The sequence below is a fragment of the Lissotriton vulgaris genome, chromosome 6, assembly GCF_964263255.1.
Source record: "Lissotriton vulgaris chromosome 6, aLisVul1.2, whole genome shotgun sequence".
NCBI lineage: Eukaryota > Metazoa > Chordata > Amphibia > Caudata > Salamandridae > Lissotriton > Lissotriton vulgaris.
This window is the reverse complement of record NC_141694.1, coordinates 1181935324-1181951935: the sequence shown is the minus strand read 5'-3', so window position 1 is coordinate 1181951935 and position 16612 is coordinate 1181935324. Positions and strand designations below refer to the sequence as shown.

The following is a 16612-nucleotide window of genomic DNA, read 5'->3' as shown; positions in this document are numbered from 1 at the left end:
TACACGCCATGCCACTCGGCTCAAGACTTCTCTCTATGCCCACGACACAACACGCCACTCTGTGCCCCTCCAATTTACCCACTCCAATCTATCCCACTTTACTCCACTGCTCCCCAATCTACTCCACCGCTCCCCAATCTACTCCACCCTACTTCTCTACAACCTACCTCAAACTGTTCCGCTCCAACCCACCCCACTCCACTCCAATTTACCCCACTTCAATCTATCCAAATCTACCCCTCTCTACTCCAATCTATCCCAGTCCGCCCCACTCCAATCCAATCTACCTCGCTACAATGTACCCCACTCCAATCTACCCCACTCCACACCAATCTACCCCACATCTCTCTACACCACCCCACTCAAATCTACCCCTTTCTCCTCCAGTCTATTACAATCTGCTCCAATCTATGCCACTCCAGTCTACCCCAATCCACCCCATTCCAGTGTACTCTAATCCAACCCACTCCACTCCAATCTACCTGACTACGCACTAATCGACCCCACCGTACTCCACTCCAGTCCTTCCAAATCTACCGCACTCCACTCTTCACGAATCCCACTCCAATATATCCAATTCCGGGACCCCAATAAACTCCAATGTACCCCACTCCAATCTACCCCAAAGCGACCTCCCCCTTGACCACCACCTTCCTCCCTCGTGTCTCCCACCATCCTCCCTCGTGTCTCCCACCATCCTCCCTCATGTCCTTTTCATTTCCATTCAGGGACTTTCATTTTTTATTTAATTACATTTTTGGGTGAGTTTATGTATAATGGATTGCTTTACGTGCGCACTACTTACATAACACAGGGACACTTATATTTCATTTTGATACTTGTTGCAGCAGCTGCACTAGCTGCTGTACAACATGGCTTCAATTTGTTTTTCAAAAAAAGCTATGGTGTGACCAGCTTTGACCGTGTAACAGGGCTTTTAAAAAAAACTTTAAGCCACACTGCCAAGCAGCTTGCGCTGCTGTGTAACATGTCTAACAAAATAGGGCTCAGCCCTTAGTCTCATATATGCTGGTGATTTCACAGTTCTGCACAATTGGAAGGACCTCAGAAATTACCACATCTGCATATTTGATATTTGGCAGAATAATCACATATGCTGAGTATCTGTAGATGTGTTGAAACCACATTAACCATGATACTATATGGTGTACATACATCATATTTTTTACATTGTACATCAGATTTAAGTAGTTAAACTGATGGAAATATCACATGAAAATACCAGTACGTAAAGGTATGTGGTAAACACTTCCAATATTCTGAAGCCCTATGATGCGGTATTGGAGTGCTTTACATGAGCACCACTTACAACATACAGGGACCCTTTCATTTTTAAAACATGTTGCACAGAAGAGTTATCTACTGTACAACACGGCATAAAGTAAAAAGCTGCTGTGTAACATGTTTAACAAAACATTGATAAAACTAATAGAATTTGCAGAGGTGAAACCTCTTGGCTTTTCCAATGCTTGGTACACTAGTAATAGAAATGCCAACCATGCTGGAGCTTATTTTTTATTTAAGGAATCAATAACTTTGATTCTGGGATGTCTATAGTTGTTAAGGCAAGTGATGACAGTCACTGAATCCAGGTCATCCATTCTTGAATTCAACATAAGGAGCGTACTGATTTGACGTCACCTCTCAAAGCATGCACCGGAGCAGGAAATTGTATTAATAGAGGTAGATGTGTGTTGTAATTCTTATTTATTTCTCAGGTTAAACATCAGGTTGGGTATACCAACAGTCTAATGTCTCAGTCTTATGAATGGTTGAAGAAATCTCCAGGGCATCACTTGGAGCAGACAGACCTTGAGTGGGACACTCTTCCCTGGGAGTCTGTTTGATTTTGTTTGTTCTTAGAAGGGTGTGGAAAAGAAGGGTGGTTGGACCAGGCCCGCTGCGGTCTAATCTTATCAACCTCTCATGATTAATGAAAATCTGCATGTTGCGTGGATTAGGTGAAATGTGAAGTGATTTCAGTAGAAAGCTTTGATTTTGTTAGCGTACCGGAGAAAATCCTTAGAGGTATAGGATGGAACTCTAGCCCTTAGGCCAGCCTGAGTCTAAAACAGTACATGCTACATGTTTCCCCACCATCTCCCAATCTAGATGCTCTTCCTTGAGCCCCCTCCTGCTTTCTTAAACTTTCTTACACCCCTACTCTCTTTAGCTACCCTCTCTTTGGTGCTCCTCTCCTACGCTTTTAGTTTTGAATGCCACATTTGCAGTCAACCCCAGTGCTCAAGCTCCTTCCTGGCTGAGAAGGGGTTAGCGCTTGTGGGGAAGAAATGCCTGACTTTGCCAAGAACTTCAGGAAAAGTCGACAAACCTGGAGTACGGCAAACCGAGAAATGTAGTATGTGACCGTCCATTTCTAAGGCATACCTTTTTTTTGTTTATTTTTGGTAGGGATTAATGCAGTTCTTTGGTTTCTTTAGTTGTCCTTGAGTGACAACTATCAGTGTGATTTTTTTCAAATGCTAATGCTTTGTAAATTGTGTAAAGCAGTAGATTTGGGTATTTATAAAAATAAAAAAAACACTTGAATTGGTCATTATTTTCGAAGGTGACCCAAATCTGTTTGAACACCCTATTAAGCTCTCGGGCCACCTGTTTGTCTCGCTTTCAGGTCCCACCTGGAGGCCGGCGCTGAGAAGTGGAACCGGCTGCTGGCAATGCTGGAGGAGCTCATCCGGTGGCTGAACATGAAGGACCAGGAGCTGAAAAAACAAATGCCTGTGGCAGGGGATGTACCAGCTGTGCAGCAACAACATGACCACTGCAAAGTAAGTTGGTACGCCCTGCCCTGCAGGTTTTCTAAGCATGCACATTCTGTCCACAGGTGTGTTATAATTAGGGTATTTATGGTATTTGTCTTTGCACATTTCCATCTATATTCATCCATATAATTGTTTTGCCTATTTTATTTGGTATTTAACCGTATTTAATGTATGTTTTGAGAATAAATGAAGTCGTAAAATGGTATATTTCCACATTTCATTGATAAAGATGCACTCTAACTATGATGCCTGTCGCAATTTTACAAATTAAGCAGCATATATAACAAAAAACTACATCAACAAATAAATATCATCATTATATACAACTATATGTTAGCAAATGCCTGTATTTTAGGGAATCTCATCCTGTTTTTAAATCCCCTGGGTGTCTAGCTGCTTAGCAGTTGGTCCTGAATTTATGACGAACAACAAGGAGAGTCACATAAAAGAAGCACAAGTTACTGTATTTTTCTGCTTTTAAAAATAAATAGTTATTAGACCCAATCACAGAAAAGGCAATTCCCCGACCCCCTGGGGTGCTGAGGGAAGCCTGGGAGACTGACTTTGGCCTGCTGGAAGACAATGATTGGGTAGAGGCCATTCAAAGCCCAAGAGAGGTAGCAGTCAGAGCGAGATTTACGCTAGTACAGTTAAGGATCCAACATAGGTCCTACTCTGAGTATATTCATGCATTAGCTAGGGCGCCCTCACACAGATAGATGCATTCGGGGCTGCGACCAAAGGAATACCTTCCTTCACATTATTTGGGAGTGTCAAGTTATACAGCAATACTGGGGGAAAGTAATACGAGTGATGTCAGAGGTCCTGGGGCAAGAAATTCCCATAGATGGCAGATTGCACATACTGTGTGTAATGGGGGAACAGACATGGCCTAAATACCAGAAGATTTGGCTAATGGTGGCAGCAATGCTGGCTAAGAGGAACGTTGCCAGGGCGTGGGGAGCCGCGCTTCCCCCGAAGGTGGATCAATGGAAGGCCGACCTAGATTGGTGTAGTGCCGCAGAAAAATAGTATATGAGAGTAGGGGTTTCCCTTGAAAATGGGAGAAAATATGGCACCAATCGGAGACATATAGGGGTCTATGAGGTGGAGGAGGGAGGGAGGATACGGGCTCAATACCAGGTGGTGAAAGAGATATTAACAACAAGAGAGTTCAGGGAGATGAGATCTGAAATGTCTGGTGCATCAGTAGACCAAGGAATTGGACATATATGTTTTGGTGTCTAGATCATCAACTGTCCGTGGATATTTTGCTGTATACTGCAAACAAAGTATGATTTATAAAAAGATTTGCTAAAAAGAAAATACAGACCAGAAATAGATTGTTTTCTGTCTGTATTTATCTGTAAAAATCAGAAAAACTGAAACCTGGAAGCCATAGTTATGATAAAGTGTCTGTAGTTCAGGCTGTGCTTCGAGACCTCGAGTCGGGCAAACCATCCATGGAACCAGGACAGCCAGACCCGCTTCTACTTTAGAAAGGTCGCTGAATTTGAGAGGTGCGTTTGGACATAAAACCACTTTGACACATAACAATAAATCTTCTGCAGTCCTTTCACACACATAATAATTTTATTTAGAACAAATCAATATGCTTCTGCTTAGTAGGCTTTCTTGGTGATGCCCTCTAAACACTTTTGTTTCAAGGTCACTTAAGAGACATGTTTATTGCACAATCTATCTGAAATGAAATGAAAGATCATTTGTATAGCACGATAGCTACCCTGAGTTGTCCTAGCGCTGCAGACAAACGTGTGTGACGGAGAGGTAGGGGCCTAGTCTAAGATGGTGAACAACAGGGTTTTTAGCTTTTTGCTGAAAGTCAGTAAGTTAGGTTTAGGTCGCAGGTGGAGGGGAAGGGAGTTCCAGAGTTTGGCCGAGTTGTAGTAGAATGAGCGGACCCCACATCTGGCTCTCTTGATCCTGGGTACTGTGACAAGGAAGGAGAAAGCTGATCTGAGCTGTCTGTTGAGGTGGTAGGGGGGTAATCAGGGGATGATTGATGGTGGCACCTGTTTTCGAGAAGGCTCGGTGGGCGATACACAAGCCCCTGAATTTAATTCTTTCCCTAACTGGGACCCAATGAAGATTTCTGTGTTCTTTTGGCCTCAACGTGCAGTTTTGCTCGACTTTTGCTTACTCCGTTTTATTGTTTCCACTGGCCTCGCCCTGTGGCTGGTCAAGGCATCGCGTCCTTTCTCAAGAACAGTTCTTGTCGTCATTTGTCAGAAATCCTGGCCTGGCGGCCGCTGACTAACTTGCTTATTTTCTATAAGCTGGAGCTAAGCAGGAAGCCTGACAGGCAGGTGAATGTCACAGAGAAATGATTTATGCCTCAGTCACAGAAGACCTTGGGAAATGAACTGTAACTTGCAGGTTCTTTGGTTGGACTGTTAAATTAACATTCTCTGCATAAAATGTAAGTTACTGTGTCGCTTCGTTTTTCCCAGCTTTTTTGTACGATGGCATATGATTTAAAAAGTGGCAGAGCGAGAGTTTTTTTTATTTTGTTTTCCTGCGGCATCCACATTGTGACACAGTAGACACTTTCCCCACATTGTTTTCTGTGGAGTACTACAAGGCTCTTGTGCATCTGCACCATCAACATCTAGGCCAAGCCCCTCATGGATCTGTTCTCTACCCACCCCTTCCACGTCACTCGTGAGTGAGGGCACACAATTATACCTGCGGGCACTGACCAGCCCAAGCTATTTGAATCCATAATCTAATACCTCAAAATTATAGTAGGCATGAATTGCACAAATCGCCTCAAACTACATGGCTAAAACAAATGCTAGTTTGGGCGCCCAGGACACCACTTCACACACATTGAGACCCTTTGCCTACCCCAGGCTAAAACAAATCCTAGTCTAGCGAACAGAGCACCACTTCAAACACTTTGAGACCCTGTGCCCACCAAATTCCTTCTTTAAAGCCTGTTTCCATCAAAACCAACATGCGAAAACCTGGAGTCTGTGGGATGCTAATCTCCGCCTGAATTTATAGGTAAAGTTGTCAAAGCATCTTTCTACCGAGCCAAACTTCTGACTGAGGCCGTCTGTGTCATCGCCCTCACCACCACTCCTTGCTAGTAGGAGCGCTGGTTAACTCAAGATTTGAGTATATTATCTCTTTATACATTTGGACACCAGCCCACCAAATAAAAGGATGGGAAGAGTGCAAACCGCAGCAGGAAGACTGGTTTTCAGCTTGCCTCATACAAAATTAACCAGAAGCAGCCCGTCATTAGGAGGCTACAACGGCTCCTAATAAAACACATTTTCACATTCTAGACCCTCTATCTAAGATATAAATGTGTCAAAGGTTTGACACAGCACCCGTATACCTACAAGCAAATATTGTTCAATACTCGACCACACACACCTTGTGGTCAGCTCAGGAGTTCTCCTGGTCTCTTTCAGAACCAGATGCAAAGAGTGGTGACTGATGCTTCTCATGACAGTCCCTCACCTCAGGAAATCCACCAGTTCCCATTATTAATGCATTTAAGAAGACAACTTAAGACACACATGGTCTACCCCATCAATCAAACCACAGTGTCCTCTGCTTTTTTATGCAATGCTAATGCCTGCTGGTCTTAGTCACTGTAAGAGTGCCCATTAGCATGCAACCCTATCCATCCTGTCCACATGTATGACTTGTCAACTGGACAGAGTTAGAGTAATCTAAACGGAACAGTTCATCATCAATTAAATGTAACCTCCTTCACTGTGTATGTGCTACCATCCCTCAATAACTAGAAACAATTGAGTGTTTCATTTTCTGCAATACCAGCAAAATATACCTAAGCGGGATGACTGTGTCTGTCGTTCTCCCAGTCCTTTTCTCCCACAGACCCATGCGGACACTAGCATCTTCACTTAGACATCACACCATGGATGGTCATCCAGAATAAGGATTTGCTTGTAAACCCCTCACGCTATGTTCTGTTTTTATTTTGACTGGGGTGTTTTTTTTTTAATGTGGTCTGGTGATTTTAATCTGGATACTGGGTTTTAATAATGGGCTTTTTTAATAAGCAGGCTCACTGTATGTGGGAGCATTAGGTCTGTATTGTTTTATGGAAGGCTGGTGCTTCCGCTACGTTTCCTTAGGGTTTTGTGAACGAAGGTTATGGGGTTGCAATGGAAGTTTTTCTTATCAGGCATGTATCAGCCCATGTATCTTTGGGTGAATTGTTATTGGTTTTGCGGCTCATTGCAGTGCCTGATTCCCGATTGCTGCATTCTGAGGGAATTCAGCACCTGATTGGTTGGATCATCCTTGGAAGCTTCAAGAAGGTGTGAGTCAGCAGATAAGACAGAATGAAATGGTTTTATGTGGTAGATTCAACTGGAGGTAATTGCCGACAGATCTAAAGGATGGTTTGGATAGCAGCTGTGGGGCATATCGGAGAGCGATTGTGGAAAATAAACCACCTCAAGATGCCCTACTTCGAAATGCAAAACAGCAGTGCTATGAGAGAGACCTATCTAAATTCACTGCCACGAGCTGCTGGCACCTTCGAGCCACTTTCACTGACCATATAAATGATGGCTCCTTGCAGAACGTTTGACCAGTGCTTAGAAGAACATTATCTGCCTGGGCCAGATGGAATCACCCCTTATGTTTGCGAGGTAGCATCCAATTCTTATTTATTTGGAATTGGGGTCAGCACTAAATATCTCTTGTAGAGAAGATGTTCAGATTGCATTTCATTATTTGAGAGGTCCACCAGTAGGGAAATTCCGCACTGCAATGCTGGGCAGTATAGCATTTGTCACCTTCGTATGCCCATATTTTATTAAACTGGGAGTTGTTAGACTACATTGTCCTCAAGAAAGAGGGCAGAGGGTTTGAGTCCAAGACCTAACCATCATGACCACTGAGAGTGAATCTTCCTAGGGAAGAAACCCAAAGGAAGTTAATCTGCCATACACTGACACAGCCATACTAAGGCTGCCATTAAGTGAAGCCAGTTATTGTGACTTGAACGATATACACTATAGAACAAGGTTTCCCAAACTATGGGTCGTGACGCACTGGTGGGCGTGAACGTGGGAGCAATACATGAAGATACGTTTAAATTCTGTGTTTACCTTGTCACATTTGTTGATGCTTCAAAAACATAGGTCAAATGTCAGGCTATGTCTTCTGATAAATTGCTGCAGGATTGGCGTTTACTTTTCTTTCTTTGACTGCAAAGTGAGAGGAGTTTTTTAAAGTGAATTACGTGACAGTCTTGCTGGAGTCCAGGGAATGTGAAAGGAAAAGGCTCTGGGATTTCTTGTTTTTGCAACACACAACAAAATGTAAATACCTGTAAATGAACAAAAATTATCAAGTTTTTTATGTAAATCCTGAAATGTGCTGAAGACAGATTTTAATAGGATCAAAACAAATCAAGACACTACTTGATGATGCTCAAATTATAAATATTCAAAGAAACTCGATTTCCACTCTTTATCATTTGTGTGCTTTATAGTTTTATCAGGAATACTGTATGTCTGTGTAAAGTTAGTGGCCATTTCAGTAGAAAATGTGCTGTTTAAAATATTGCCCCATCTCATGTCCATTAAAGGTAGGCGGGTTGCAAATGTTTGTCAGTCTAAAAAGTGGGTCATGGTTCTAAAACGTTTGGGAACCACTGCTCTAGAAGCTTACTAAAACAAGTGGCAATAGAGAGGAGGCACTCACTTAAACTGCTACTTCCACAATTGTTAGATTGTTAATTGATGTTCTCTGCTACACCTGGGAATAGCCTTAGTACCCATATGTCTTATGTAAATAAAGGTGTCATAAATCACCTCCTATACAGAACACAGCATCCTTAACTCGTGGGTGATTTCATCCCCAAAGTGTAATTAATTCAACCGAAAACAAAGATTCTTGTATATTGTTCTATTCATCTGTTATTCTCAATAGTTGTAGCCTTTCAAGTTAAGAAATGTAGTTATTCCTTTCATCAGACCTATGTTTCTTGATGTATAGCCAAAATATGTTGAGCCTCTTTTGGCCCTTCTTGGCCTATGGCTTTCTCAAGGCTTAGGATTGTGGTCACATTCTGACAGTAATTGTTTGTTGCTGTTGCCACGTGTAACCGAAGCCCTCTTGTGGTTTGTTTCTGCGTCTCTGTGCCCTCTGGAGTCTACTTTGCCTTTGCCGTTTATCCTAGCCTCAAAGCATTGCACATTTCTGGGCACATGTTGGGTAGATATCAAATGTTTACAATTCCTGCACCAATGCACATGCTCCATCCTTCTTTTATGTTGATAAATAAAAGGTGAGTACACTCTGGCTTTGGTGAAAGTTTTTTTCTGAATTATGTTTGCTTGCTAGCCCCATAGTTTGACTGTTTTGGTTGCTGGACCAACTGTTAGTCAATAAAAAGCTACTAGGGGCATGCCTTTAATTAGTAGTATGTAGACCACCACAGTTTACTCGGTAGCACACATCTCTGAGCATACCCACATCTGTTTAATTCTAAAGCCTGCAGAGCTCATATCATCTATCCCATTAATTTTCATCTATCCCATTAATTTTCATCTATCCCATTAATTTTCAGGCGATCGAATCCATGATTGAATCCCATCATTTTATACAGGCTTGTGGGGAACTAGAAAACTAGAAGCTATAACAATCTTCACAACCCTCTAGAAAAGGAAAAATGTTGCACATTTCTATGTCAAAGTACTTCCCAATGTTTAGTCTATCAGACCGCCAAGTTGTAATAGTAAAAGAATGATGTATGCCAGAGGAAACCATTCCGCAGCACTTTAACGTTTGATGACGCTTTGCAGACACCTATTTGTACTGTTTGATCTACTGATGTATCTGTATAACTATGCTCTATCATGTACCCCTCTATGTGAAGCGCTCTGATATCTGCGAAGATCTTGTCCGCGCTATATAAAACTTTCAAATAAATAAATAATAAATAGATGAAACCAGCCCCCTTGTAAGCTTTGATGAAAACCGCATTCTTGTAACTTTTAAGGACCTCAACCCCTAAGTAATATTTGAAGAAGAAAGACCCCCCTTGATTAGTTTGACAAAACTAGCCCCAGCCCCTTGCAACGTTTGAGTAAACCATCCCCTCTTGTAAAGTTTGAGGAAACCAGACCCGTCTAACTTAGTGTGAAACCAGTCCCCATTTTCAAGTTTGAGACAATAAGACCCCCTGCAGTGTTTGGGGAAACCAGCTCATTCACATAAAACCCAAGTATAGTACAGTCATGTATATGAATTAAAAAAACCAACAACTGAAATTTGCAAGTTACGGTTGAGACCACAATCCCTTACTCGCACAACAGCCATAACAACCAATGTACGCAGATCAAAAACAATGCTTCTGAGCTCACAATATCTACACAAGTAAATAGCATCACCTTAAAGAAAATATAATAAAATAACGCATTCAAATCAATAAATAATATTTATTCATAGTCCCCTCTTTTTTTTTTTTAATCCTTATCTTTCTGACTCTCTTATAAATCTCACTGTTTCTCTGTCTCTTGGATTGTCATGAAACAATTTACAGGATCTGCAACTTAGTCTGTTCTTTTGAACCTCCATATTCATTGATTTCAGTCGCTTGATAGCTCACAGTTACGCTACAAGGTTTCATAGTGCCACAGATTGACAATGAGAAGAAAAAAAAATATTTTCTATAGTTAAATCATTGAAGGTGCAAGCTGCTTCTTGTACGGAATGGTGCTGGAGGGATGAAGCAACAAACCGATCCAATGAAGATTACAGCTTTAGTTCCTGAAATATCCTGCCGCAGATTCGCCGTCTCATCACAGCCGCGGCATGCGTGAGGGAATGCCCACTTCCTAGCTTAGGCCGAGCTGTCAATAGAAAAATCAAGAATGAATTCTGTTTAATGTAGCTAGTAGACCATAAAAAGCATCCTACATAAAACTGCATGAGCCTGCTGGTTCTGAGAACGAAATGCCCGGAAGCTTGTCTGATCCAGTTTTAAGGCGAACACGAGTGACAGATTTTCGAAACCTCAACATGACAGGTGACAAGAATTAAATCATCACTACTGTCTTCCCATCACTCTTATCACGGCATCCCCGCTGTCCAGAGCTCCTAATGTAAACTTAATCCACATATATTGGGTATTCACTCAAAAATGCTGCCAAGCGTGAAGCTCTCACTGTAAGATGCAGCAATATATTAAATGTTTTTGAAAGCACCCTCTCTTTCCTAGCAACAGCAGTGGCCACCATGAAATATTAATATATTTGATTCAGGAATTACTTATTAAAAACATCTATAATTCTTTAATGAATTTTTGCCCTATGAATCCAATATAAATCCAATATATGGTTCAAAACAAGCATTGCCAAAGCCAATACGTCTAGTGTTGACTGCCAGTCTTTGGTTTGCCAATGCTTATTTTGTCATGGTTTCTCCTAAACTTAATAGTTGAAAAAAGTGCAGGGCCCGTGTCAACCTATAAAGAAAAATGGTTGGTTAAAAACAAAACTGTTTTATTTAATTTAAAAAACACACATTTCCATAGTAGGCACGGACACTGAAGGCAGCTACACTGTGTGTGAGTGTGCTCCCTGTGACTGGGCAGTATGCAGCCACTCATAGTGAAGATAGCCAGCTGGTGAAGTGGCCTGACCCAAGGGGCAGTGGATAGTAGAAAAATGTGAATGACACCATAACAGATCAATGGATGAAGAGGGCTGATTGAAAGCCTGTATAATTAAGTATATTAATCATATAATTTTAGTAAAATCGAAAGTTCTTGGCTGGCGCCAGACCTACTACAATGGGGGGCTACTTGTTTGTTAGGAGTCCTTTTTCCTCCTTCTTTTTAAACAGATCAGTTGGTAATTCATATTAATATATATGTGACTTGTCGTAATACACTTTTGCTGTGCACAATGTTGATTGCTTATTGCAGGTGACTTCTTCATCTAATCTGTCGCATTCAAGTTGTTACGAAGAGTGTCATTCTCTACCATCTTGCTTTAAGTCACATACTACTAGCATATGATTTTCTAATGACGCTTACGATCTTCAGGTAAAAGACACACAACATTTTCAAAGTGGCCTTATCTTTATTTTGGGTTCTGAAATCAACGACGGACGACTGTCTGCAGGTTTAAATGAAAAGAGAGGCATCTCTTTGGAATACACTCTTTTACATGATGATCTACGCTGCAGTAACTTGAGTGGCAGGACACGAGAACACTTTGGTGGCTGTTGAAGTCCTTTCCCCCGTAGTATACTACTAAAAGTGTATTAGAAACAAAAACATAGATGACTAGCTGTGCTGATAATTATCTCTTAAGAACTAATGCCAAAGCAGAGCCCATCCCATTTTGTGTTAATTCTAAAATAAAAAAACAAGTTGATTGCTGAATGCTGATGATCCTCCAATTTATATTTTCCCACTCGTATCAAGATATGTATCGACAATCAGTTTGTGGCTACTTGAACCTGTTTTATTCATTCAAAACATGAACAAGTGAACAAAACAACCCGCTCTCCCAAACTGCCAGTGCAGTCATATATATATAAGCTTAACTGATCCACAACTGATTTGAAGGAGGTAGTGGTGTGGTCAGTTGGCCTCGGCCAAACAATCTCAATATTTATATTTTAATGTGCCCTCAGCAACTTCTGATTTGAAAGAAATTTCAATCTCTGTAACTAGTAACTTCTTTGGTCTAATTAAAAGTGAAAAGTCTACCACTTTCCCTATGTCCTTTCTTATGGATTAGTCATTACTTCTTTGGAGGCACCTTTTTTATCCTCCGCCTGTTGTCGTTGGACATCTCCGGAGCTCAGGGGATGCCTTCATTATCCCTACAGACAAAACCTCCTTGAACGGACAATACTGCTTCCAAATTCCAAGGCCTGCTAGTTGACTTCACAGACACTGATCAATTGTTTTTTCACCCTGATCTTGGTATTTCTTTGCTTGAGTGTCCCTTCTTGTGAACTTCTGAGAGTTCACAATTGATGCAGAACTAGATCAGGGGTGTTCAGTATTTATCTGGTTATGCCAGACCCTGCCCTATTTTTCAGAATGCCCAATGACTTTCTAAATTATTACAATTTGGATTAACTGTATGCACATTTATCTGGCTTGACTATCCTGAAGGTCTAGCACGAGCTCAGACCTCTTGGACCAGTACTCAACATTGCTAGACTAATGGTTTCTGCTTTTGTCAGAAGTTATACTCGATGTCCTACAATTTGAAACATGTGATTTTTTAAAACATATGTGATTGTTTTTCCCCCCATCAATGCTCTGGCTGAGCATTTTTCCGGCTTGCTTTCATTAAAAATCCTTTAGCCTCTGGAATGTTGAATCTCAATTTTATCTACATTTTCTCTGTCATAGAATTGTCCTCTGGTACCTCTTTTCATTGCCTTCCAGTAGAGTAAGAATTAGTCTTCTTTCAGATAGTCTGGAGACCTAAAATAGCCTGTTGCCTCATTATTGTGTTATATATTGTTCTAGCCCTAGCCAAAAGCACACGCTTCTTGAGCGTGACACTATTGATTGTAGTGTCCCCTGGACACATCATTAGCTGTTTCTTGTGCCTGTTTGAAACAAGCATGACTAATTCTTTTCTGGTGGTTATGTCTTTTTGCATTTTATTGTGCTGTGGTTGGCAATTTTACCTCCTTCTCTATTATTTCCGGAGTCTGACTTAATGAGTAAAACGTACCATTCTACCTTAGTCAACAACACTTGGAGATGGAATTGATTCTTATGAGCCCAGGCTGCTAGTTAGTGGTTGGGCAAGGCAGAAGCTTGTCAGTTGCCCAAAGTTGTGACCTGTGTTTTGGTAATTAAGCTGTGCTCTTAATTTCTTTTGGTTTGAGCAACGTAGTCCTATTTCCAAATATTGGGGCTGTATTAGGTGTAAATCGATGTTTTGCGTCTTGCTGAACTGTATCATTTCTTGTACAGTAGATTTAGGAATGCATTAGCTTAGGCAACAAATAGTTTAATGTTCCACAATAGAAGGATTATTAATCATTTGGTAGCTGTTTTCGTAGCTAATCCATCTGAAGAAGACAATTAAGTGAGTACGACAGTTATCTGCTGTTCCCTGTGCCGTTAGTATGAATCATGATGATTAAATGTGCTAGTGTACCATTTTGCTTTACAGGCAGAATGCAAAAAAATATGGTGATCCAAACATTTTTGCTTCTTCCTTTTAAACTGATTTTATTTCTTTTAAACAGGTCTCTCACACCACAACCCAACCCGTGACAAGATAAGACACTCTTTCTCCCCTCTCAGCACACTTTCTCATTTTATCGCAGTCTGGAGTGAGGTCAGCAAACCTCACTAACCCAATCCACTACGCATGGTTAGATTTAGGGCCTGAACAATGCCTCTTCTCCTATCTAGGGCTTAGGTGAACACTCTGGCACCAAAAGCAGGACTTCATTCCTGGTCCTGGCATAAATGAAGATCAGAAGAGTGCACTTAACCAGATCCTTACACTTTGGCATTGGGTCGTTCTGGTCTTGGCACCAGGTCAGCTTAACAGCAGTGGAAGTGGCAATAATGGGCAATCCCATGGCCCTCTGTGCTGAACACGAATCGCCTATATAAAAAAATTGATAGGGCATAGCCCTAATGCCACCATCATTGTGTAACAGTAGGAGACGTTAACACTTCCTGGAATAGGCATCTCTGTTTGTATGCAATCTACATCCATTAATTATTATCGGATATTCATTTGCTATGTAATTATCAGACCTTGATTTCTCACATTTTGTGTTGCTAGGGTTTTTAATTTATAACTGATTAAAATTTGTAGAATACAGTTTCATTAAGCACTAATTTACAATGAGCCTCAGTTTATTTTGCTCAGTGAAAGATAGCAGACTAAATGCCGACGCTGCTCTTGCACAAAATACTCCAATTATGTGTTTAGAGAGTGAATCATTTCTCAATTAGATATTTTCATTTATTTAAAATAAGTGACTCCAATCGGACTTATATTCTGCTGCTGTTTTATGAATTCCCACTGGATAATATAGAGTTTTTAATTTATCCATTACAGAGGATTTTTGAATTGCAGTTGATTTGCTACCATCTGTCGCAGTTGTACATTTCTGGTCTGAATATCGTAAACAATTCAGTGAAAGAATACGAATAGTCGTGTGGGGAGTAATACTACCTCACCATTCTGCTAAATCGCCAATTTGCGTATTGCTCCTATTAGACTTCTTTTCTCTGTTTTAGTCAGATGCTACATCCAGTGCATGGGAAATGAAAAGATCTTTTTCAGCAAAGCGCAAATATTTCTGAGTGTACATAAAATGGAATTGTGTGATGGCGTATGCCTGTAACCTGATTGCAGTGAGCCCTCTAACAAGTTCTCTAGCTAGCTCAGGCTTGAGGCCTTTCTATGTGCAGATGTGGATCTGATTCTTGTCCAACCCATTGGGACGGTCTGTGTTGGCACTTGGATTTCTCGGTAGTGCAAGCACAGTATTTTGGCTGGCAGGTTTTTTCCATCATCCTTTGATCCTCTTCATGATTATTACCCACAAGGTTTGATTGACTACTACTATTGTGGGGTACCGAAGGTGTTTCGATCAATTCGTGGAGGGCAGTCGTGATTGTGTATAAACCAGAACTAGAAGAGAATTAGTGTTGGGTACATTTAGGATCTACATATCAAGAATTTCCAAGAGTTCATCTCCCAAAAATGAGTGGTTAGTCTTCTGATCTAGGTTGTCGTTCCTTTCTCAACGTGCTTTCCTGATTTAGGGAGTACTTGTGGCTGGAGCACAAGTCCTTTGGGAATGACTCCCCAAGGTATGACTTTTGCCTCACCTTGGGCTAACTTCTGAAGTGTACACATGTCCTAAAACTTGGATTTGATCCCAGAATGCTGAAGAGGACTTAAACTGATTAGGCATGCTCCAGCAGCGTATTGCCAGTGCTCCCCACCTGAGCGCATAATGTTACAAATGCTGCAATCCCCCTTGGGGTGATCAAGGTGCTACAGAAGCCCAAGCTGTCAGACATTATGATTACAACTTCATTTTACCCTGAGGTGCAAGCTAATTTCCTTGTCTTAAAGAAATTAGGTCCACAAAAACTGAATAGGTCTGGACTCTGAAGGACACAAAAAAGACACCAACACAAGAGAAGGTCCTGTCATATAGCTGTACGTGAGAAAGTCATTTAATTTGTAAATGACCGCATGGATGAATTCAACCAGATTTGGTCCTCTGTTATAGAGTCATTGTAAGCTAACATTCCTTCAGTGTAAGTGGAAAATGTATTATCATGTGCTTGAGACGGACTCCTCTGCTTTCTGGTGGAGTACCATAAGTTGGGAATGTGACATTGTGATTTTGCATAGGGTATTAGATTAGTGTTATTGTCTGATACCTGCAGATATAACTTTGTGCACCATTTTGTAGACGGGACTAATTGACCAGTGGCTTGCTATGATCAGATATTGTAATGCTACATGATCTGCCTTCAATTTTTCATTGTTCGACGATGTGATATTATACCTTGCATTAATTTTTCTGTTATGCTTTACCAAACTCTGCTTTTGTTATTGAACTACCTATTTCAAATGCATTTTGTGTGGTATATGCTTTGTTTTTTGCGTAAAGCAAAATAATAACATATTACTGGAAACAAAAGAGAGGGAATTTGTTTAACAGCATAGATGCCCTCTGGTTTAACCACTGTCTCCCTCGTGCCCAAACATGTTGATGCTCTGTTGGGCTGAGTCTGCGAGTATTGCTTTTAGAATCCATGAGTG

The 16612-nt window shown here is 41.1% G+C and overlaps 1 protein-coding gene across 4 annotated transcripts in view; it reads left to right on the top strand.

Annotated features, from left to right (window-relative positions):
* The window catches only part of UTRN (utrophin), a 1497630-nt gene that overhangs the window by 923263 nt on the left and 557755 nt on the right, over window positions 1–16612 (top strand). For all 4 annotated transcript variants that reach the window (XM_086927281.1, XM_086927282.1, XM_086927283.1 and 1 more), the window contains one exon: window positions 2654–2810. In XM_086927281.1, the coding sequence (XP_086783407.1) occupies window positions 2654–2810 (157 nt within the window). The remainder of the gene's footprint in view (window positions 1–2653; window positions 2811–16612) is intronic.